The sequence below is a fragment of the Rhopalosiphum padi genome, chromosome 2, assembly GCF_020882245.1.
Source record: "Rhopalosiphum padi isolate XX-2018 chromosome 2, ASM2088224v1, whole genome shotgun sequence".
NCBI lineage: Eukaryota > Metazoa > Arthropoda > Insecta > Hemiptera > Aphididae > Rhopalosiphum > Rhopalosiphum padi.
Window position 1 is genome coordinate 22,251,826 of NC_083598.1, and position 27,921 is coordinate 22,279,746.

The following is a 27,921-nucleotide window of genomic DNA, read 5'->3' on the forward strand; positions in this document are numbered from 1 at the left end:
CCTTTACGGGGCTACACATATTTACCAATCAGACACTATCTACGCGCGTACGTATATTGTACGATATAATATATTATTATACTTGTACAATTTGAATTATTATTCTGCGTTATACGCATTTACTATGTGTGCGGATTGAAAAATACTGCCGAGACACCGCAGCGTTTAATCACGTAGGTAGTATGTATACCAGCTGGCCATTGTACGTAATTGAAATATTTCACCGATATCATAATTACGGTATGTGTGTAAGTATTTACTACACTATAATAGTTTGGAAAACGCATGTGCGGAATGCCATATATAATGTGTATAAAATATTTCAAATTTAGTTTCAAATTTCGGTGTTCTTTATTTTCTTCACTCGCAATAGTGTAACATTGAATTTAAATGTATTAATGCATGCTTAACGGATGTCACTACTCACTGTTGTAATAGTAAACTAGTGAACTAGTGAACTACTCAATTACGAGGTGCACTCGACACCTACGTACTAAATAGCAAAACTGTTATCTATACTTTCCCCCTTTGTTTGTTAAACATAATATAATACCTCTCGATTTATTAGTACAAAAATAAAAGCTCATCACAAATATCATACGAGTACTAATTGTGTTGGTAAATTTAAATTTAAAATGCATATCGATTTTGCAGTCAGGAGGACACTTCACGGACACATACAATAATCGTCAAATTACTGCGATAGGAAATAAAATTGCGTGAGCAAATAAAATAAATTACTATATATATAATAGAATTAATATTGTACACTAAATAATCGACTGTCTATAGCTCTATACATTTTAGGGCGTCGCCATTTTCCGCTATATAACGACCTCCCACGCGATTATCCCGACGTTTTCGTTTTCCGGCAGAAATAATAAAACTAAATTCCTTTTTCTTTCAAACATAAAAATCAGTTTTGTGCACTAATGTACACATTATTATACATTTAAATATATCTAAACTATACATATATATGTATACGTTTACGTTAGGCTTACGTATCAGTTACACAAGTTATACGAATCAGGGGATATAAAATGTTAATTTTGGTTGATGTTTATTGTTTTTTATTACAATACACATCAATCAGAAAAAAAGTATTTGGAAAATAAAACAAAATAACTTTTGTTTTAGTCATTTTTAAATAGGCAAATGTAAATATATAACATTGCTTTTTGGTACTCATACATTAATAACAAAAGTTTTTTTTTTTTTTTGTTCATGAAAATAATCATAAAACAACGAGTGTTAAAAATAGTATTTAAAATATAAATAAAATACAATATAATATAAATATCGTACGTCATTATAATATTATTATTATGTGATATATGATATACATAATATCAATAATACTACGTATAAGCTAATACCTAATGCGTTTTCCAAAATCTTTACTCGTCTTGTTCTCTAGTTAAACATTAATATGATGAATATAAATTTAGGAGTGGATATTATTTTTTTCATTTTATATTTATATTAAAATTTGTATTGAATTTTCGTTACTTATTACTATTATATAATAATATTATATTATAATTTTGAACGGATCATGCGAATACTCTCAATTTTAAACTGCACGTGTATTATAATATTATGGTAACATTATTTGTGTTCTTTATCTTCAATCGAAATATAATATTATACTCATACGCGATATCGAATGAAAACTTTTTCAAATCGAATGATTGAAATCGGGATGAAACTATTCAAGCGCGTACGTATGCTTTTCGATAACTAACCCGAACGTAACAACTTTGAATCTCAATACTAATAAATAATACTTTCATTAGAATTACAGTGGTCGTGCGTTAATCCGAGTATGGGTACTTTTTAAGCCGATCAACAGATGGACGTGAAATCTACAAAAATAAATAAAACAGCTCCGAAAAACTTTAGAAGGGTTCGTATAATAATATTACGACGTAACCCAAAAAACCTCTGAAATATATGCAACGCGCGACGGTGTTTTATAATTTTTATTTTTTTGCACTCTAAATGGCAGTGAAACAAAATGTTTTTTTCTAACTTTCCGTACACCATCCTCTGTCACTTGACAACGCAACAGAATTAAATATAACATTAAAATATAAATATAAGACACACAACTCGTTTACGTTTTTGATAGTATCTGAAAAAATATATACAGAGTGTTGACTATTATCACCTACCCAAGATATTATCTCTCATGTATACTCATCCCATTGAAACAATATTTTTTAAGGTGTTTCACTGACTGGTTAAAAAGTATCTTTCTTACTCGTAGAATATTTTGTACATTTTTGATAATTCATCATTGACACCAAACACCATTAACGATTATTTAAATTATGTATTTCGAATGAGATTATATCTTCCTGGAACTATAATTTACATAATTGAATTATAGCCTGCAAATCATATAAAATTTGATTTTTTAAATTTCTTTAAAAGTATTTTTTTTTTATAAAACCAATAAAGATTTCATGTAAATTATATAAAAATTTAAGTGTCATAAATAAAATATTGACGATTATTGTTATAACTTTATAAGTTATTATTGCTTATCTGAACAATCATTATTTATCTAATTTCTTATACAATACGCCGTGTTACAAACCGTTGGTGATGAAAAATTTAAAAAACAATAAAATACGGATACGTCAACGATCAAGTGCTTCGTTTTAACACAAACCTTTTTAATGCTATAAACTCAACTAGGATATATATATTTAAATTATTCACGTTTAGAAAAATGTGTTACATTTTGGTCCTTCACAAACTTGAGTATTAAAATGTACACGAAGTCAAATAGAACAAAATTAATTTAACATTATATTTATTTATTTTTAGTCAATGTGCTCACAAACATTTATTTTTATAAAATTAAATAATTTAAATACTATATTTTTATAAATTAAAAATGTTTTCATTTCTTTTTTATCGTCTACTTTTCTTATTTTTAAGTGGCAATACTTACTTTTTTATTGTTATGTATTTGTAGAATACTTTTATAGTTTTTTATGGAATTTAAATAATCGTTCGTCCTTAAGAGTACCATATAAACGAGTTGGATAAATGAATAATCGTTTCAAATCTTTCCAAACAGTTACACCGTTGATTGATTTTAAAAATAAATAAAATTATTTTCCAAAGAACTTATTTTTTTCATATGCATCAGAAAAGACCAACTTTTTTCTCTTTCATTTTCTCTGTTCTCTTAATGCCTAATCAATATGGTGTCCACGTGTATAGTTTTGTAGTAATAATGTATTGTTTATCTACAGAAAATATATAAGGTTGGCGTCATAAGTCAAAGGCATACTTCGAAATAAAAAAATAACGCTATTTTAACAGTTAGCTTTTCTGTTTTGTAAGTATGTTATTATGTATGTATATAATATATATACATAACACTATACATAGCAAATATATAAATACTGCGCGACTTCAATAGTTGTTTGCTTCTTTTGTGATTTCGTCGATTTGTCATCTTACGGTAACAATTCTCGATAGTATATAAATAATGTATACATTATATATATATATATATATATAATGTATACGTATATTATAATATACTATATTTTTAAATGAATAGTTGCATACGTGTACCTATCAGAGGCATATCCCACGTGAATAGTTTACGCGTACCGTCCAACATAGGATCATATATCAAAAGTTAACCTAGTTGAATAGTATGTGGCTTAGGTATATCTACTTTATTTTACGTTTAAAAAAGTTTGCTAAAAAAAAAAAACATAGTTTTCGACATTCGCAAAGGTCAGGTAGTCTAAAGTGTATACATTAAAATGGTTTAATCGATGTATAAAACGTGTAACATATTTTTCAATTGATTCCAATAGTACATCGCGATTCATAGTAAATTATTGTCACATACAAATAATATATTAATAACTAAACTAGTGTGAATAAAAAGTGGCATTAACTATTGTAAATTCTGTTAGTTTTTAAAACAAGAAAGAAATTCATAATCGGCAGTGTATTCTTGATTATTATTATTCCTCAAAAACATGAAGTGATTATTTCTAACAGAAAAATGTTTTTAAATGGTATAAAATAAAATTCTAAATATTTGAAAATATGGTAAAAATTGGTATTTTTCAGTTTATTTAAAAATTTCAAATATTATCGCGATATGAACAAATACATTACTAAACACAAAAAAGAGTGGCATACTCAGTGGATCAATCTGTATAGATATTTCATATTATGTTCGTAATTTTGTGGAAAATTATACACGAATTGTTTCGATATGTGTGAAATACGTATGTAGGTACAGCGGTAATGAATTATAGTATTTATCGTGATTATATTTTATTATTTTGACTGTTAATGAATCTATAAATTGGTTTAAATTATTTTCATGATTATTATGGACGCAATGGGTGCGACGGAATTCAGCGGGGGCAGCACATTCCAAGTGCGTGCTTGAGTAATGAATCATCATTAGCGCGTTATGTGACGCGACCGTATCGCTGCGTGCTATATTATTTCTGTGCATGCGCACGAACAATAATCATTGATCGCATAAAAGTGTTGAATTTCTTCTGATCGACCAGGAACAACGGATTGAAATTTTCTCCGTCACGTTTCATTTAATATAGTGGTTACTTTTGAGAATCCAGTACGGGCGACTTACACACGTCCAACTTCGAACCCCCAATGTTATTCAAAGGTTTTCATACCCAACCTCTTAATGTCCTTTTTAAAATTGGTTTGGACTTTATACGTTGTTTATATCGAATGGCCAAATGTATACAATTTCGAAAGCTCATCCTGGCCTAGGAACCCATTTTCTAATTCTTGGAATGGACTTAAGATGGATGCGAACGATCTCCATCGGTTTCAACGTTTCCCTCCCGCACACACACACACACACACACCACACACACACACACACACACACACACAACTGTTCCGACAAACGAAATGAGCAATAACCGCGACCAATAAACCAAGATATTATTTAAATTACCTTTTGATAATTCGTATTTTTTTGTTTGTTTGCTGTTTACAGACAACACGGCGAGAAGGAGCTGGCGGCGTATGCTACGCCGGAACTATCGGAGGACCCGGTCGGACGAGACGGACGTCCGGTCTGCGACTGGTGAAGAGCTGACCGGCGTGATGACTTCGTCGGCAGACGGCGGTGGCGGTCGAAAGCAAAAGAGTCGCGGCGACCCGACGGCTAGACCGAACGCCATGAAAACCGGCGCCGGCAACGGTGCGCCGTCATCGAGTTCACGATCCACGGCCGCGGCCGAAGACGACAGCGGGGCCGCCGACAGCGTGGACAATAGCCCGCGGTCCGGTCACCATTACCGTCACCACCACCGGCCGGTGACGCCCAGCGCGAGCTGTCGGGGCACGCCGCGGCCGTTCCGGCACAACCCGTCGGTCGGGTCGACCGACACGGAAATGACGTCGCTGGACGCCCGCGAACTGTGGTTGCCCGACACCGAGCCCACGCCGTCCACCATGTCGGCACTGCACCAGTTTGGCGCCGAAATGCTGCGGCTGTCTCGGGGTCTGGAAAAGGTCGCCTCGCCCGAGTCCAAGCCCGCGTCCCCCGACACGTCCAGGTCGGTGTCCACCCGTCGTACCTGTTATAGTTTTAACCGTTTTTTAGCTGTCTATAATTATTATATTTATATTTATGAGCTGGTTTTTTTTAGCATAGTGATATCACATTATAATATAAATAGGTTATTGGGTAAATTTAGATTAGAAGCATTCAGTAATCATTTTAGTACCTAGTAGTAGATGTTTGTGCCAAAGCTTGAAACCGGTTACCGGTTAATGTATGTTCACAATATTTTTTAGCAAGAAGATTGTAAAAGTATAAGTGAGGATACCATTTATTTTTCTGTGTAACACAAAATTATAACAGTGATTTTTTTTTTTAAGTATATCCTTACCTTTCACAATATTACGCACAACCGATTTATTTTATTTTCGCAAAAGTTATCGCCAACGTTTTATCATACATTATTAGTAAATAATTAAGTTTCTTATGTTAAAAGTTGTTAAGTCTAGTTGGTAAACCATCGTTCGATCAACTTCTATTATTATTTTTCGAGTTTTAACTGTAACTAATTTTCTGAATTAATTTTATAAAAATGAATTTTCAAAAATCTAGCAATAATTTTTGCTCACTGATTTTATTAATAAGAAATAATGCATATCCTGCATGTCCAGAATATACTACAACTTCATGATATGTTGTTTTAAAAGAAAAATCACAGTTATAATTTTGTGTTACACCAAAAAATAAATGGTGTAAACGGGAAGTATCCGCTTAAACTTTTACAAACGCCTTGCTAAAAAGTGTTGTGAACATAGATTATGTTTTTTTTTTTTATTATAAATCACTGTTTTTTAGTGTTACACAGAAAAAAAATGAGCTTGAGGAGGATATTCTCGATTAAACTTTTAAAATCTCCTTGTTTAAAAGTGCTACCTGTGAACATACAATTAATATACTCGATACTACGTAATATAGTCACCTGAAGTACTTCTAGGGAATGAATATGGAAAGGTTTTGCTAGGCTCCGTGTTTAGATGCAGTATTACACCAAATATTAACTTTGTGTGTAATGCTTTATAGATGCACGTTTTGGTTTTTGAGACTATGTTTGGATTTAAGTATTAACTGAAGAAAGTAAAAACGCAAAGTTACACAGTTCTAATTACTATCAAGTTATATAAAAATGAACCTATACGTAATCGAATATTTTTTGTTTATAAAATTACTATTAATTACGGGAACAGAAGAAACTTTCATATTATTTATATATTCAAAAACTACTCGACTAATTTTGACAAAAATTTCAAACTGACCTTAGGGATCAGAAAAGTTTAAAGAGTAGTTTGAACCATGTTTTAAATATACCAAGTATCTTACTAATAATCCAGTATTAACAACTAATAAGAAAATATATCGTATTAACATTTAAAAACTAAAAAAATCACTCATTATGAAAAATTAATACATTCATCACTCCACAAAATTCTAAAATATTATGAAATATTATAATTTTCAATAAAATAAAGGTATAACATTTATAAATTTGAATACCATAATAAAAATGTTTTTTACGAACATTTCAAAAATTTTAGGCTAAATTATATATAGTTAAATTTAGATAGAATAATTTTACAATTTTTATTTAAAGCAGAAGCACGGAAGAATGTTAAGACAGTTTAATAAAATATTAAATAGAAGTAAGATTTAATCAAATTTGTATTATACTCGAATAACTAATATAAATCATAAAATGTTTATTGCTTAAAATAAATTACAATTATTTTTTTAATCATTTTCTGACCTATTCAGTAAAAATAAGGTTACGTTTAAGTAGGTCGAAAAGCATTGATTTTTTCCATATTATTTGTAGACATTACAAGACGAATTTTTTGAAAAAAATATATTTTTACTATTTTTTATTTCTATGATTTTTTAAAGTCTTTTTTTAACATATATTTTTAATTTCAAACTTCAAAGCACAATATTTTTCAGAAAATTTTAAACTAGTATTTAATGAGTTGTAAACATTTAAAGTTTGATAAGCAAAGTAAATGACACAGAAGTATCACGTGGAACCTTGGTACACTTCTTGATATGCTCCTCTAAACTTTTCTATTACTAATATTACCACGGTCCAATAATTAGATTCAATTATTTTTCAGTATATACTCCTAAATTTGCATTGTTTTAAATTTATGCAATGCTGAATCATAGTAACCATAATAACTAAAATAGATTTGCATATATTTATATTTTGTATAGAAAAGAATATACAATATTATATTAAATAATGTCATCTAAAATACTATAATGATATCTGAAAACATAAAATAATATATTTATTTTTTGATGTTTTCATTCACATCCAATACTCCATAAGAATTACCTATTGACAAGATAAATCTAATTAAGTTTTGTTGTTCGCTTAAAGTCAATTTAATTCCAATAAAAATGTATAATAAAAATATATATATAAACTACATCGATCTAGTCAGTAGCGATCTAGTCAGTGGAGTGAACCAATTTGAGGGACATTCTAATACAACACATCGCCGATCGCATTATACGTAATATAAATTATATTTTTTTACCACGACAAAAACGATCGAATTTCACGAGATTATTCGAAATCGAATGTGCCACTACAATACAGGATTACACGACCAAAAAATAAATTTACGGACATTTTGCTTGGTTTTAACGGTTCCCTCCAGACCATGTTGCTGGACCAACAAAAATATTATTATTCTATATGGGACCTGTAGCAAATAAATCTCTGTTCGCATAAGCTTCCTGATGTTTAAGGACACGGTGCGTGGTGTAAGTAAATTCACATTAAATCAGTGTTAATGTTTAATTTTATAAATGGACATAATTAACAAATTGAATTTAATATTATAATGCGTTTATTTTTGTTTCAGCTATTGAAATACAATAATATAATAACTAAGTTTGAATTATAATTTCATATCTATCTATATTCTATAATAACTAACGAAATTATGAAGATCTTTAACATTACTAATAATTACGTCTAATATCTAAGCTAAAATAAAAAAAACTTAACTTATAAATTTACAAAAGGTATGAGTATAAATAAAAAATCAGGACATTTTTTCAACTCATAAATTAGTATTTCAGAAGTTCATCCACATGTATAATATTTTCAATTCACTATACTATTCAGCACTTCTTACTTTAAAATCTTTCCAAATATAAGTAATCTAGTTTTTTGTTCCACTGTAACGATTTCATGATAAAGTTGTTTAAAATATTTTATTTTTTGTAATAATAACTTAATAATACCTTTTTAAACAATTGAAATACACCCTTTGGAAAAATGTAAATGTATTAATGGGGGATTCAATATTATTTTATTTTTTCCAAACAATATATTATATAAAGCCATCGTGAGTCAATAAAGGCGAACAATATTACATATGTTAGTCATTCAGTCGTACGTATACATTTAAAATAGTAGAAGTTTTCTGCATCACGAATTTATCGAAATTCAATAAAGTCAATAAGTGTCACGGTTTGGAGTGTAATATATTATTCATTGTTATCTGCAAGGTGATTTTCATATTCCGATGAATGTAGGATAACGAACGATAAATCATAAATATCGTGGCCCTAAGACCACTATCAAAGATTTTTTTCAAGGTTAAGCCCTATGCTTATCATTCTTTTTAAAGTATAATTAAGCCAAAAATCCCGATGCAATAATTACTACAGCTTGTTCTTGTGGCGGACACAAACGCAAAAATCGTTTAGCTTATCCTATACAACGACTTGATGATGATTAAAAAAAAAAAACTTAACAGGAACATCACCGGAAGTATCTTGTAAATCCTGGTATTCCTAGAATCTCGAGCGTGCCTAATGGAAATATGTCTCTGATCCAACAAAGTTAATTCTACATGCCGTAAGAAATAATTAAATCTCGTCTGACACTTTTGTGCGTGAACCGTCACGCACACAAGAGTAGCGAGAGAGACGTTTTAGTTGTTTGTTTTTTCCAGTATTATTATAATAGCTAAGCTCAAACGAAAGATTTTTTTATCCATATAACCGTAGGTATTACATTTCGTAAATATTCGAAAACAACTCTTAAATAATATTATATTATGGAGTTGCCTAGATCTTGAATTTTTTATAACGATAGTTTTTTTCTGAACAAAACACAAATACTTTGCATTCTTACATTTTATAAAGTATTTTTATTATATTATCTTATAAAGTCTACGAAGTGATTTATGCACATCCCTTCTACTGGAATAAATATTTCTTGTCTTTAAATCAAATTAACATCATATTATTAATTAGACTGTAAATATTCACTAAATAGAAAATCGCTACATAGTCAACAACAATCATTTTATTAAGATATTAGGTACTATACATTGCAATTAGATATAATTTCTCAATAGGTAGATTATAATAGGTATATATTATAAATGCCATGCAATTTCCACAAGATTAAATCTTAATCGTTGACAATCTTCAAACGCATTTATGTTTTTTTCGTCAATTCTTACGTCTTGTTTAATAAGTACTCTTGTAGTTTTTGTTTTATTAGTGTCTGTTGTATAGCTATTATTTAAATTGCTTTTTTCATGCCGATTTGATTTTTATTAATCCAATAAAATTTGCATAAATCCACGGATGGTGTATATTAAAATGTATTTACGTTTTTTTTAATATTATGATACGCATTACATTTTATATTAGCCAATAGCGTTTATTATTATTTGATATATATTTATTTTTATTTCAAATAACGTCTTCATGTTGTGCAATACATTAAAAAAAAGTTATAATAACACATTAGTACAGTTTTTTTCTACATATTTGATAACGTAATGATGATATATTGAGCCGTTAATGTGAAAAAAACTACATAATATACTTACTGTCAATTTTCAGCACTCGATTTATACTGTAAAGAACCTGTGAATGAGATTCCAATGTTCTGTTAGCTTAGTTTGGAAAATAAAACAAAAGTTTCGATTTATTCCGTTTTGAAAAAAAAAAAATACGACTGCCTATAAGGAATTTATTTTTACACTTTTATGCCATTACGCGCCACTACAAAATTGTCGGGTATGGATTGAACACGATTTTCGTTTTTATCGAGAAATTAAACTCATAATACAATATCAACACTGATCTATAGTGGGTAGTGGTGTTATAATTAAATTTATATACTCGTTAAAAAACATGAATTATTTTCGTAACGTAATAAGCTAAAAATTATGTTTAACTTGAAACATTATTATTTATTCTGCAATTGCATACCAATTACAATTGAAACATATACTACCCCCTGTGCTCATCATTATTGTGAGAGTATGTAAAAGTAAATTCATACTACTTATAGGTGTTATACAGTATCTCCCTTGGCATCGAACATATATACCATAAATAATATGAAACGAGTGACGTTCAGAGTTTTATCAACTTCATATTAACGAAAGAGCATATGGGGTAAAAAAAATCTTACAAAAAAAAACATATTAACAAACCTGAAAATGTATAATTCATGTTTCCTAATATTGTAAAACCTTGTTATTTTCAAAAATATTATGGTCATACACGTATAATAATGTTATGATTTATGAAATACAGAAATCGTATACGGTACGTTATGAGATCGTTAAATTTTTTTTCAACTAATTTGAAGAAATATATAAATATTAAATAAGTTAAATGTAGTTGAATGCTAATATTATACATGCTATGATAATACAAGATATGGTTCTTTAGACAGAATTAAATGAATACAAAAATAATGAATATAGTCTTATTCATTATTTTTGTATTCATTTAATTCAATTACCTAATTGAAAATAGTCAAATTAAAACTCGGTAAATCAGTATTTACACTTTTATTTTGGTGTGAAAATAATCTAGATTTTTTTAAACTATAAAATATTAAGTTAAAATAACTGAATTTATTTTTTTTTAGAATCTTGTATTTTTACAATACCATGCAATTTTATAGATACAAAAATAAGCCAAGATAATTAAAATTTAATATACTAAATAATCATAAAAATAGAATTAAAAAGTTAATTAAAATTATTTTAAAAATAACAAAATTAATTTTAAAAAAATTCTAATTTATTGTGACGAATGTGAACAAAAGTTTTGTTATTTTGAGATATACGAGTACTATTGAGTATTCGTTGAATTTCTTAAACTAAATTTAAAAAATTTAAATTTTTATAGTTTTATAACGTTTCTCTTGAAAAAAATGTAATGAATACAGTTTTATTTTAATTTTCTGTTTCATTTTAGCATATATATATGTATAAGTTAAACAAATTGATAGTAATGATAAACTGGTGTCCAACTTAGACAATTTAGATAACCAAAACAATAAAAACGTTATCTGCGTATATAATAATATTATATATTATATAAAAGTGTATAAGCTGGGTTTGTTTCAGTGTAAAAGATAAGTTAGATGGTAAGCGTTTATAGGGTAGACTAGGTACTATAATACTCGCTTTATATAACTATCCTGGTGTCCCGTTACCGTCGAACGAAAATAGCAATATTGGCGAATGGTCTCACGAGTTGCATTATACTATGTAATTGAAGCGCTTCGAAGTGTCTCGTTCTGGTAATTTATACTATATTACATTAATAATGATACGAACGAAAAGAATTCCATTGCTGTAATATAAGACACTTTAAAGTTCTATGGAAAATGCAGTTAAGTAGTTAACTTTAAAAAACAATATAAAGAAACAAGTGTTTAATTTCATTTTATTATTTTAAAAAAATACTGATATATTTAAAATCTTAATCCCACAAGTATAGTCTAAAAGTATGACAAAACAAATAAGAATAGGATCACAATAATATACTACTTAATAGTAAAATACATCAAATTATATATATAATCACATGACATTCTTAAAGGTAAAAAACTACTTTCTAACATGAATACGGACTTCATAATATTATTATAGTTTATAATCAAAAATAGAAAATACTATACTTACGAATTTAATGATAACGATATTTTATAATTTTGAATACTGCCCCTTTAGTATAACTAATGTATGAGATGACAAAAACTCGGACGCTAGTCCCGACAATAATATATTTAAAAACAACGAGGACAAATTGAACTCCTCGTCTTGTCTCTTTACATCATCATTCATCATATATCGTGTTTATTTTTTAGGAAATTATTCAAAACATGACAGCGCAACATTTACACGTCAGCTTTATTTTTTATTTTTTTTTTTTTATTCTATTTTAACTCCAATCTTCAAGGCGATTTCGTCTAATGAACCCCAATAAACAACGATCAACTAATAAAATCGTATAAAATGTATGCAATATTAAAACCTATATTTAAAATTTTAAACGATAATCATATCTTAATATTTTTATTCTCTGATTAAAACTATGCTTCCCTTTATATATTACGCTTTACATTGATAACATAATATAACGGATCATTAATTTTCAAAACAAATACACATAATACGCATATTATTAAGACCGTGGTATGTTTTTTTCTTAGTTAAATTCAGAAATTTAAAAGATAATGACACCAATTATTATACCCAACTATGTTAAAACTTTGACTGTAAATCTTTAGTTTTGTGAAATGTATTTTTAACTTCCTTTACTTAAATGCGACTTTAATGACAAAATTATGCATAATGGTTAAAGAGGACAAACCATAAATTCCTGTACTGACGGCCGATAGCAGGAAAAAATCCGATAAAATAAAATATAGCTATGAAGTAAGAATTGAAGTGAAAAATCACCAATTACTTTTTAAGTATTACATTTTATATAAATGTATCTATTCAAACGTTCTGTTATGCGTTTCAAATATGTTCACTAAATGCATAACTACCGGATATGGATATACAATAATAAATTATAAAAATTATCATAATTATCATTTTTTTTTTCAGATGTAACTTTTATTTTCTTATCTCGCGAATAAATTCCATTGTGCAAATTGCTTCAAGTTTCTCGACAAACAATAAACAAACAGCAGGTGAACGGCGCCTCGCCGGTTTGCGAGTAGCAGTTCTATAACGTAATAATTTATATTCGTACTTGATACAATTTCAAAGTCAGAATCTTCTTACCCAGTTAATAACCACTTACGGTTACGAATTCCGAGAAAAGCAATATCCGTCCATCTCAGGAAACAAAATATAACAGTAATACCTATAAAGTATAGTCTTATCGTGCAGTTGTTATATAATATAGTGTATACATAAAAAACAATAATATCGACATGAATAATAAACTATGTTATTATGCTGTTTTTTAAATATAATATATGTATGTAATAGTAAACATATTTTAGATGCGAGTGAACTTTTTAAAAACACTAAACAAAGCAAGTAAAGTATAATATTAAATAATAACAATAATAATACTATAATAACTAATACGAACGGAACAAACGCAATTTGGAGATTTATATAATATGTATAAATATATTTTTTTTTTTTTAATTAAAATAAATATATATAAAAAAAATATAAAAATAGATAAATAATAATAATAATAATATAATAAATATTATGTATGTATACATTTTTAAATATTATATTTATTTATTAATTTCTATCACTTCGGAGAAAATAATTGTTCACAAAATACCCTGATTTTTACTGTACATTAAATAATATGATATAACAAATATATAAATTATCACAGTTCACACAAAATATGGTGTACAGATACGCTGCAGTCTTAGACGGTGCGCCCCAGAAATTATCGTTACGGCAGCAGACTATATATTATACACATTATGCATACGGATATTATACCACGTAAATGATGATAACAATAATAATATTTGATATACTGCAGGCACGTGGGCGTCATCGCTCAAAACATCTATCTCCGACCGACAGTGCAATATATACCTATGGGGGTGCATTTTGATAATAACAACAATTGTAGTAATATCATTTTTTTTCGCGTGACAATAGTATTTCCGCGAGATCGCTTCAACACTGACTATACTATTATTATTATAATGATATATCAAGAGAATATTTAGCTGCCGCGGACGTTAATGATAACGCACCGCCGCAGACGACGATACGTGGGGACGCGTTGAACGAGCGAACAAACAAACATAGCGGATTTTTTTATTATTACTTATTATAAATTCACCGCTTGGAAAAATAAATTTAATGCCAAACGACCCCGATCACACGAAATGAAGTATGAGTTGACTTGTGTCTTAAGAGTTACGCGTTATGCCAGAGACTCGTAAAAGAGTACGTTGGTATAGATAAAATATTATAATAATATTATATTACACGTTTACCGCCAACGTTTGATAAAAGTTCAATACTACTTCTATAATATTGGTGGTTAACGACAGTTAATTCTCGAGCTAGACGCGATATACGTGTTATGTAACACTCAATAAAAATTTTAAGTACCATAATATTATTATTATGTAGTACTGTGCAATACGTATGTTTTAGTGTAGACACAGCGTGCTGGTATGCCGTAGTAATATACGTTTGTGGTATGTATCATAATATTATTATTATATGTACCTATACCTATATACACAATAATGATATCGAATACGAGTGACGCGCAATAATTTACCTCGCTCTATTGTTAATATGCTATAAATTATTTTATGAATTTCCCATATTTCATTGGGTAATGTGCTATCTTTTAGTAATCATTATCGTATAATCACAAACATTTCAAAATAGAATGTTTTCATTTGTATAACACGAAAATTAAAATAATAATAATCCTATGAAACAATTAATATGATTCGATATGCGATAGAACGATAAAAAAATGTTTTATAATTTTGTATTTAATAATTAACAGTTGGTCAATTAATACAATTTAATTAAAAATATTTTTATTATTTGAACGGAAATAATTACCCCGCACCCTCAACTATGCGGTCTTATACTACGTGCGTCACTAGGAGTTAAGTACGTAATATATAGTTTATAATTATTGAGTACTGCCTTACTCAACTTACAAGTTTTTCTAAATGAATAACTCCTGTATGTACCTACATATTATATATACTTATGAGCTTATTCAAACATCATATTTTTTAAAATCATTCCAATAATACCCATGTATTAGGAGTATATTTTAAGTTGTGTAATTTTTAAACGTCGTATATTATTTGTAAATTTAAATTTTGATTAATACTTGTATAGCGTTCCATAAACAAAACTATTCTATATCAATAAATATATACGTTTGTTTTTTTTAACATTTGATTGCTTTTGGCGTTGTATTCTTTTTGCAAAATGTGATAAAAAATAAAAACGTTCAAAAGCCGAAAATATAATATACAATTTTTATAGCTATAAGAAAAAATAAAATATATACCTATTTATACTGTATTATAACTTTCTCATTCTTGCGATGTTTTTAAAACAATAATATAGGGTCTAGACCAAAACTAAACATTTATTTCTTTCTCTGTTAAACGAAAATATTCAAATGCGAAATGCTGAACGAGTAATGATTGTTATATTTTTGTAAGTTAAATTATGACTTCGAATAATATTCTTCAATACTAAGTCCTCAAAGTTATAATATTTTTGTTACTGTATATTACCAACTGAGAACGAGTAATTTAAATTTTAAACTTTCACTAAATATATTTTAAGAACTTTCATTGGATATAATATAGGGTGCGATTCGCATTTGACTACGAAAAACTGACTTTTCACAACTAATTAAGTTGATAAATATTTAAATTATTTTAGAAGTAACATGTACATTTGAAACGATCATCAATAATCTGCATTCGTCCGTTGGCCATTAAAATATGAAAATAAATTGATAAAAATATTCTACTAATAATCTACTTAATATTATATTATAATATTAAAATATTAAATATTATAATATTTTATATATAAAATTGTATAATAGTCATAAAGTCTGCACATAAAAATGTGTTACCTATACCTTATAGAGACTTTAATATATCATATCCGTATTAATGAACCAACAACCATCATAAATAATAATTATTATCTTTTCAAATATTTATTATTACATAAATATTATTTAATATTAAGAATACGTAATATCTATTTATTATCATTTAATATTCTGTGATAACCTTGGCGGTGTGTTTTAATTAAAGCATGAAGCATCAATGTTTTAAAATTGCTAACTTATTGTGTAACATTATTGCGTGTAACATTCAGTTGTTTTTGTATTTCTAACTCACTAATTGATCTAGTGAAGCGATAAGAAATCTAAAAAAAATATTGTAATTTGAAATAAATATTATTACAAAAATAAATAATAGCCAATAGGTACATATGGAATCTCATTTCCCACATTTTTGATTTTATCCCATTAATTATAGACCGTTATATAAAAAAAAAAAGTCGTACCCTTTAACACGTGAAGTAGTTACCCTACCTTTTTGTGGAAAATTGTAGGTGTGTGCTTATGATAAAATTATTAATATAATCGATTTAAGCATGTCTTAATCTACATTTAATAATTTTAACTTAAGTATTTAAAACTGTAACTTTTTAAATATATAAAATTATCGGAACGTGAGTTTTAACATACCTATTATAATAAAACATTTGGGCACCGAATATGCCTATTAACCTCTCTTAAATAATCACGTAATAAATAATAAACCAAATTCATCTATGATAATATATTGTATACCTAAATGTGAAATTATCTGCTATAACCGACTACAAAATATTATCATTATTTATTATTATGCCATTTGGAAACTCCAATGTGTCAAATTTGAAAATTATTTTTTGTTTGCAGAAATTCTCGTCCAATTATACAAAATAAAAATAAAATCCTAAAGTAAATGCGTCTATCTGCCATATTGCTACCACACTATAAAATTTTAACACGAACAATTTTTCTCGGGTAAAAAAAAGTCAACGTTAGATATAAAGGACGGTCGACTTATTGTTTTTGTATACGTGGCATAAAAAAACAAACTGATCGGATTTCGATTGTTTTAGGCCACGTGTGTGTACAGGCTATATGCCTATATATTAAATATACTCTCCAGACGATTAGACGACCGTAAACCCATATTGGTGTATATATATTATGTACATGCAATTCAATCGTGCGTGGTGTTTGATTTTTTTCGCTTCATGGGCGTACCCTGGGGATTGAGTAAAAAAATGTGTGAGATTTTTTTATTATTATTATTATTATCTATGAACCATCGGTGAGGTCGGTGAGCTGGAAAAAAACTTGCAAACAAATATGCAGTATTTTTCATAAACTCGAGATCGAGTGATAGCAGACATTTTTCACGCATCCTATAAAATACAGTTGAGATATCAACTTTATAGCATGTACGGGTGTGCAGAACGGATTTCCACGGTTTGTCTGTTTGGACGGGATATTGGTATATTACGCAGGAATGATAAAGTGAATTGAGGATAATAAATCCAAGACAATTTATCACGATACAGAACGGATTTAGTTATTATATTATCATAACATATTATTTTGTATTAAGATTAAGAAAACTATATTAAATGTATAAAAATTAATATAATTATTAGTAAAACATTATGTTCTGATTCTCAATATTCATTAAAATAATACAAAAGTTTAAATTTGCAACATAATTTATGTGTTGCAACCGCATGGTTTAATTCACAATTAAACAATTTCATTTAAAGAAAAATCACTAAAATGTATAGGTTACTATATAATCTTAGTAATATGATTAGCTGATCGTATTTAGACTAACAAAAAAATTAAATGTCATAATAATGATATTGTAGTGTTAGATTTAAAATAAAAAAAAACAAATTGGTATTGTTACAAATCAATAATATGATGGTGGTCTTTCCATATTATAAAAAATGAATTAAATTAAAAGTATAAATACAAAAACGATTGGTTACATTGATTGTATTGATTTATTGTACTAAATGCAGCTTGCGAGATAGATAATAAAGCACTGTATATATATATATATATATATCATACAGTATGTATGCGAAAGACATTTAATGATTTTACAATAGCTATGTGTGCTTCTTGATAGTTCTATTCTGTGTTAATTAGTTAGTAGTAAAAACACATATAACATTCGTCGAATACTCTGTATGACATCGGCTTGGAGCGTTTGTGTCCATTGTCAGAAAGTATTTGTTGCCATTGAACGTGTTAACCACTGCCATCATCGAACTTATTCTACCTATTTTCTAAACCAATGACAACTATAATAAACCATAATCTCTCGTATTAACATAATTCATACATTTCAATGACAAGGGTGGTATTAAATACTATCATTTTACAGGCTGATAAATAATGTATTGGAATTTTTATTATTTTCCACGTTGTAGCGGTAAAAACGACGTTGTCACTCTTGAAAACGTATAAGGTCATGGATAAGACGTCACGTACTGATAAAGTTGATCTACACAGTGGCATAAATATTTTCACTCGAGTATGCTCAAAGCGTTATGATGATACTTGAATCATCACATCCTTAACTCAAACTACCAATGGCCATAACTCGGTCTGATGGTGTATATATAGCGAAGATATTAACGGTTTTCACGATTGTAGTTAACACGATAAAGCACGAGTAGAAATAAAGAGAGCTAGCGTTTAGTACATCAGTATTATATCAGTTTGATAAAATGGTTATTAATGTTATTATAAGTTTATCGATTTTTAATTATTTATTTTTCGTTTTTTATTTACAGATTATCCGTTAACGGCGGTGGCTTAGACGACGACGATGACGACGACGGCTTATGCGACGTCGACGACATCGATGACGAAGAAGAAGATGAAGAAGAAGAAGAAGAAGAAGAAGTAATAATAAGGGGAGTTGCTTGCGATTCGATGTGCTCGGAAGACGCGTCCACTTGCACCGGGACACCGCGGTGTAGGCGGGTCAAGCGGCAGCGTCGGCGACGGCGGCGACGGTCGGGCACGTTGCACGAGTCGATGCGCCGGAGATTCGACGGCCCCAACCATCACCGACACCTGCATCATCATCACCACCTTCACCCGTACTATCACCATCCGCACCACGATCATCAGTCACACCACCCACACCAGGGCCGACCCACGCGAGTCCGGAGCTTCCACGAGGACGAACTGACCAGCAACCGGGCGGGACCCGCCTCGGCAGCCTTCACCGGAACGGCCGCGGCGGACAGCGGCCCGAAAATCGTGGGCACGCTGCTCAAACAGGAATACCAACGGAAACCCGGACTGGACGAAGAGATCTGTCTGTTGCCACCGCCGCCACGACGACGGCAACGACGCGGTCGCTCACCGTCCGCGAACAGCTGCGGCGGCGACGACAGCCGCGAGGCGACGGCGGCAGCGGTGACGTCGTCGTCACCGGTGTCGACGGCACAACCGGCACGGGCGACGCCTCCGCCTCAGGGGCACCCGCAACAGCAGCAGACGGCCGCGCGCGTGGACACGTTGACCGTGTGGTCGGCTGCGTCCAACAAGTCCAAAACAACGACGTTGGCCGCGCCCGCGATCGGCGGCCAACCATTGCGCCGGGCCATGACGCAAAAACCAATACGCAAGCAGACGCCGACCGCGGCCGCGTCGTCGGCCACCGGCAAACGTCATTCGCCACTCGTCCGGTACGGGTCGACGCTGGGCCTGCCGTCGCGGCAGCAGCAGCCAGTGACGCCGCAGCGGTCGAACAACGCGAACCGGTCGAGCGTGATGATCCGCAACTCGTACCGGCACGGCCGCATCATCCGGCTGGAGCAGAAGGCCACCAAAGTTTTGGGCGTCGTGTTCTTCACGTTCGTGTTCCTGTGGACGCCGTTCTTCGCGCTCAATCTGTTGCCGTCCGTGTGCCCTAACTGCGAGGCCGACATCAGCAAGGGCCTCATCGACCTGGTCACGTGGCTGGGCTACGCCAGTTCCATGGTCAACCCGGTGTTCTACACCATTTTCAACAAGGTGTTCCGGCAGGCGTTCAAGCGGGTGCTCATGTGCAAGTACCGCGGCCGCAGCAAGCGTCACTCGTGGCCTCCCCCGCCGCCCGCCAGAAAGGTCTGAACGCGCACACACGTCCCAACCCGTCCTGTTACCGCGGTCACCGCGATGGTCGCCACCGGAAGTCATAGTATCTCGTTGTAGTTCAAACGCGGTGATTCACTAAGATGATTGTCAGGTCAATCACCTGCACCGGTTAATATATTTTTCCCCGACTTGTGACATCAGTATTATCCGTCGACATCTATACGCTTTGCTTCTCGACAGCATACTGTTTAAAATATTTATACATAGTTATCAAAAATCACTCAAATGTATAGTGAATAATTACGTACAGAGTCAATTAAACGGTTAAATATAATTAAATTGTAAAATTTAAAAGACATCAATAATTCAATTGGGAGATAAAAAAAATAAAACCAAATAATAACATTATAACAATTCAGAGACTCCCAGTGCAGTTACCGCCAATTCCCAATAGTTGTTGGTATTGAAATAGTGAGAAAAAAAAATTAAGTTATTCTTCAATCATATCGCGTGCATTTTATTTTATTTTTTAACCTATTACTGGGTTATTTTAATTTGGCTTGTACAAAATATGTTCGTTTCCGTAATGCTACATCTAAGCTAAATAATTACTTTGGATAAATTTAATTAAAGCATTTTGCAAAATATGAAAATTGTAAAGAACACATTTAAAACTGTCAATGATTTTTAAAACCACATTGGTCAACAAAAGTATAGCACGAATAAATTGAGCGTTTTAAAAATATCACTAACATTATTATACGACTGCTCGTGAAAAGGAACTTCTACCGTTCGAAAAAAACTTTGTGAGCGATCAAGCGTTTTACTTTCCGTAATATTACATGTTTGTTTATGCACGTGGTCAAATATTTCTCGTGGCATTTCGACATAGCATAATATTATTATACTTTAGACGAATACTTTTTGTTGGTTTTGGTAACGTCACTACATCAGACGTTCTAGTCACGTGATTTTGCAAACCAGAATGATTTTCATATGTGAATAATATTAGTGATAACATAATCGAGAAATTTAACTTCGCTCTAGCAATTTAATAGGTAAACAAAATTAACAAACACGTAAATACAATATTACAATATTATAATAGATTGTCGCATTTTGTGGGATTTGGTTCGACTTGTCCGCAATCGCAGTGTGTTGTTAGTATCTAGTTTTACTATATATGGATGGATTTATCATTATAATATAAATTTAATATTTTCACCATTCGTGATGTGTCCGAAACCGTAACAACATTTCATTCAAATTTATGTTTTCATGTAATTTAAAATCATCACAATTATAACATATTTTAATGAAACCAACAATGAACACAATTTCTATGCACCTATTGCACCTGTATATATGACTATATACGATGGCTAGTTACATCAAATAGTTAAATAGTTAATTTGGTTTTAACTAGTTAAATTATCTGTTGAAATAACTTGAACATTTTCATTTGATTTAAAAAAAATCCATCAAGTTAAAATTAAATATGTTTTATGTATAAATCACTCTATAAATGGTTTTAGATTAAAAAAAAATAATCTAATACTATGCGTGATAGTATTGTATATGATTAGTAGTAATAATACAATAATAACATAATTTTGCTGTTATGCTTATTAATAAAATAACATAAAAATACACACAAAATATACTTTTTATGACATTATCTACGCATTAAAGTAATGAGTATATTTTTCTTTTTAAATTAAATCGTCAGTTTTGTTTTCTTAACCACATCGAATTTGATAGATATATTATAATTTATTAGCTATCAACTTCTACTGATTTTATGTTCACTTAACGAGTTAATTATTTTTTTTTTCTTAACATTTTTCATTAGTCTGTTCACCATTGTCAATGGTTGAATGAATCGTCATACTGTCTATCGTCTCCTCCACTGAAAAAATACTAATAATATTATTATATTGACTGCGATACGAACAAAACATTTTCGATATCCCGTTCGGACGGTTTTCGGATTTTTAAAGATACTTACAAACTATTTTCGTTTTAAATTCCTATGCATTGCTCCGACGGTTATAGCTTTCGAATACAGTGTTGCTGTTGTTGTTGTTGATGTTCGTTTCGAAATCCGGACCACGCTGCACGGGCGGGCGTGACGAGGGTACTCGAGGCGTCCGATAAAACGTATCAATCTCTTTTCACACAATACAGCGGGCCGATGTTTGTTTGGAGTGAATAAACCGTTTTAGAATATTCGGGTATTCTTTCGGTGGCGTAATAATAATGTAGTCCGTGTAAAAAAAAAAAAAAACATTTCATTCCGTAATAATATATTGCAGTTCTCGCGCGTATAGAGTAATTAATTGCGTTTAAAATGATTTATTGCCAAGAAAATGTTTATCCGACACCTGCGAGGAAGTGGATTTATAAATCCCGATAATAATGTTATGACGGGCATCCAGACATCGCGGTGCAATAACGGCGGTAATCGTTCCGTACGATTTCTAACAGTTTCTTATAATAATAATATTGTGGCATTATTTGAGGATTATTATTATTTTCCCTCCCATATTTCTACCACGGTTATTGCGACAGTGCATTAACGGTGTCATGAACGTTTTCACGCCGGTTGTCTGATTTTTTCTCGACTCTGTACGTCATGAATAATGCATGTTAATGCACTTTTCGATGAGTGACGTCAGACCGTGTTATTAGTCCAATCGTGCGGATTACGTACGGTTTTATGCACTGTTAGTTCCTATGGTTATAATAATATTATTTATTAAAATATTTCATATAAAATACAGTGTAGAAAAACAGTGGTTAGAAATATTAACAGTCTTAAATTTCCACTATAGCCGTATAGTTAAGATTGAAATATCAATATATTTCATACAGAATTTTCGTATGAAATCTGATCGAAAATTAAACATATTATAAGTCAAGTATTAGAGCTCACGTTTGGTATAAGATCCTACGGTACTCTCTTCGACAACTTACGAAAATACACCTATTTTTACAATTCTTTTATAACCACGTTTAATTCGACATTAGTACAATATCTCTAGTAATTTAATGCGTTTATGAAAAACGTTTGAATATTTACCTGTAAAATAGTTTACCATTCTCTATACTACAATTCTAATACATCGTTCAGTTGTATAGGTTCAACATTAAATGAATAAATGTTAATTACTTAAATTCATTAATTTATTACCATTAACCTGCCATAAATATAAACAATGTGATAACACAAAAATGTAGATAGTAATAAAAATTAAAGCAACCGCTATATTGAAAAAAGTATTAAATAAGACAAGAACTTTCATGCAAATTATTAAACAATATAATATTGACTTACAAATTTACAACTTTATACTATATACAATATAAACAAGAGATTTCAATAGAGCATAGATAAAACAACCTACTAAAAATATTAAAAATCTTCATTTTAATAATCAGTATTATTATTATTACTGTTACTTTTGAAACGTATTAAAAATTTTAAAAATATAACATTCCACAACACTATAATTAGACAACTTACGATGTATTTTATATGAAACATCATTGAGCCGATTGACCATGACATTATGTTGTTGACATAGGTAAAATATGATATGGGTATAAGTTGGCAAACACGAAGCAATGAAAATATGTATAAATATAATATCCTATAATATTATATATATATATTAAAATGTACACATGTGCAATGTGATTTTTTGCTTCCTAGACAATGTGAAGTCTTATCGTCTGTTAGAGTAAAATGCGTCCCTGTCCCGTATAGGTTGCGGCACGTAACTTCCGCGTGAAAATTACAATAATATTTTCCATTTCCGGTCTGTCGTCGTCAGATCATCACAATATTGTCGAAAAGGCATTCTCATACAATATACTCCATACCTATATGATACAGTAAGATGATTATAATATTCATAAATAATGTACAAGATAAATATAAAAAGCATAAATTGTTTTTTATTTTTATTAATATATATATGATATGGTGTTATTATAAATATTCGTTTGAAAACGAATAACATTTTGTTTTTGTACATTGTACAAAATAATTTTAGCATATAGAAAATTCATTGTAAACACTGTGTTATTTTTTTTCTTTAACGATTATTTGAGAAAAAAAATATTTAGTATAATTATATATTAATATATTATGTGGTGTTTACAAAAATAAATACAACTTGTGCAAGAAAAAACGCATAATATTATTTTGTACGGTTTAAAAAGCCGCGTTCGTTACTTTTGTATATTTTCACAAGTGTAATACTATTAAGTCTGACGCCACGGTGTGTACTCAAAGGAGTCTTATATGTTTAATAGAATAAGTAATATTCATATACTACACAACAATTTATGTATATTTATACCCGTTTGGACCAATTATAATAAAAACCCTATTTAGATCAATAAATTGTTAAGACAGGTTTAGAGCAAAAAATAATTAAATATTTTAAAATAAGCTAACACATACTAATCTTACATTACCATGTCAAAAATAAAACATTTTTTGAAAACATTTAAATTTTCCGTTATCTCTTTCACTCCGCGGGATAAACCCAAAATACCCTTCTATGTACCTATGTACAAAAAGGGACATTTTACTCGAAATATAAAATCAAACTTTGCGTGAACTAAAAAATTATAGATTATAATTTATAAGAGCGTGGAGTTAGTTAATATAAAAATGATTACATAAACAAAAAAAAAAAAAAGTTATTTCATACTAGGATTATTAAATGAAAAAAAAATGTATAAATATGTACGGATAAATAAAATACATATTTCCCTAAATTGTCACGAATAACTTTATTTTTTAATTTCAATATGTTTACGAGTTTTTTTTTCTTATTCAAATATAATAATATAATATTCAATTATATCAATATAACCGACATTTTGGTAGAACACGAATTCTTCGTGATGACACAAAAAAGCCACTAGAATAATATTAACGTTCCAGATAATGGTGCATGACGTACACTAACTTAAATAAAATATTTTAATTGAGTTGTGCAGATTAGTATAACGTGCATGCACTATTCAATTATATAATCGTGCGCATTGTATTTTTATTATTCATTTTCAATTATCATGGTTTAACTTAAACAATAATATTATTGCAGGTATTTGGGGAAAGACAATTGTATTTAAGGTAAACATATAGCCACAGATTATATTTACTTATTAATTTGTAGTAAAACACATTAACACAATAGGTATTTGAGTTAAATGGGTGGTGTTTCTTTATGAAATTAAAAAGATATAGCCATTAAAAAAAAAACAATATAAAATTAACGAATAATCAAATTTTATAAATGAACGATCGTATAATACCAAGCAATATTCTTGTATAAATAATTGGTCCAAACAGGTTGCAAATTTCAATATGAATATAAAAATGTTATAATTATTTATGTGTATGTTTATCGATATAATTATATTTATTTATGTTTGTGTAAATATCGTTTTTTTGTCAAAAATATTTATTTAACGGGATCGATTCAATTATTACCCTTGACGTATATTTACAATAATAATATTATTATAATTTAATGTATGACGTGATGTGTACTCACTGCAGTGTATGCGGTGAACGATTTACGAAGCGTAATAATTCTAAAGGTATATTGAAATAAAACATTAAAAAGAGACACATCCAAAGCTTACGACGTCATGTTTAACGTCGTGAAAATTTGTCTTTATGTGTGTTTCTGAAGAAAAATATAATGATAATACTTTAATCGTCACCGAACGATGAAATATTATATAAAATATACATTTCATATTTATATAGTTGATTTAAGCGAATCGTATTCGCAAAACAATATATTATTATTATTACTGATACATATAAATATTATAATATAAACGTTTATTTTTCCTTTTTACGCTTTCGAATCGATGGTACATAAATTTATATATTAATATTTATATTATTGTTGCCGCTCCTTCAAACGAAACGTATCTATTTAGATTAGTTTACGAAACATGTTTTGTCAATAATTATTTACGTATAAGATGTGATGAATTAATTTACAATAAAATAAACGTCAGAATAATATATTTGTTTGTTATTATTTTTCCTACCTTTTTCTCTTCGCAGTATTTTATTATATAACCTCGGTTCAATGTGCGCGATATTATTAAACAGGTAACTGCAACGATGCGATAAAATTGCGTTCCACAAAACGAATAATTTTCGTTTTAATACGATTATTAAAGTCAAAAAGTTTTGTACGCTTTTATTATACAATATATATTATTATCTTCACTATAGACGCGTACTTTTTTTTTTAATTAAAAAATAATTAACTAAAACATATACATATACACATAGATAAATGCACATCACATTTTAGTCATCAAAAATAACAATTCATTAACAAAATTAAATTTCCATTTCAGTTATGTCGTCGAGCTGTATAAACCAATGTAAGAGCAATCAATAATAAAAATATCTGAGCTGCACATATTAATATATTATGTATAATTATGTATTAGTTATTTTGGTTAGAAGTTTTAATACAATTAATATTACGATGAAATCGCTCAACATAACTTCTCTTATCTTATCGAGTATATAATAATATCTATTATATACAAAATCTGTATAGGTAATTTATAATATCATAAAAATTTTAAAAAAAAATCAGTTTATCAGAAAATATTCAACACAACAAACTGATATTAATAGGTATATATTGTAAGGAAAAGTAAAAAACTACATAACCTTACAAATGTAAAATACAATTAAGATAATATGTAAGTTTCTTCAAGATATCCCTAATTCAAAATATTATAATTCAAAAAACAAATTTCCTTTTCAACATTATTTTACTTCGAAGTAACAACTATAATGTATTTTAAAAAGTTAAAAATTATATTTTTTTTCTCATAAGAAAAATCACATTTTAAGTATTTAGTAGGATATTATTGTATTAACGTCACAATATAAAATAATGTAATAAAATGTTTGTGGATTACTTTGAAATCCCATCCACTTCATATAGGTACATAAATGTGTAAAAAGATTTTAAAACTATAATCATTGATTATTTTAATTTATTAATTTGTGTTTACTGTATTACATTTCCTTATTTTTGTACTATTTATAGTACTTATTTTGAAAGTAGTATTTGTTTAAAAAAGTTTTTTAATTTTTATAATTTTAAACTTATTTTATTATTTTTAATGATGTAAAATTTAAAAATTATATTTTAACAATACCGTTGATATTTCTAAATGCGGCACGTAAATTACTTATTAACTTTATTAAAAAGTAGGAAGTAGGAAGCAGGAACTTAATTTATTTTTGTTAAAGAACTTACTATCTCATTTAATTTTCGTATAGAAACTTA

The 27,921-nt window shown here is 29.4% G+C and overlaps 1 protein-coding gene across 1 annotated transcript in view; it reads left to right on the forward strand.

The window, feature by feature from the left end:
- Window positions 1-26,624, forward strand: part of LOC132920798 (uncharacterized) — a gene marked incomplete at its 5' end in the record, with an annotated part of 151,487 nt that extends 124,863 nt beyond the window's left edge. Inside the window, 2 exons of the mRNA XM_060983475.1 lie at window positions 5,027-5,591; window positions 19,267-26,624. Of these exons, the coding sequence (XP_060839458.1) occupies window positions 5,027-5,591; window positions 19,267-20,599 (1,898 nt within the window). The remainder of the gene's footprint in view (window positions 1-5,026; window positions 5,592-19,266) is intronic.
- Between the last annotated feature and the right edge of the window lie 1,297 nt (window positions 26,625-27,921).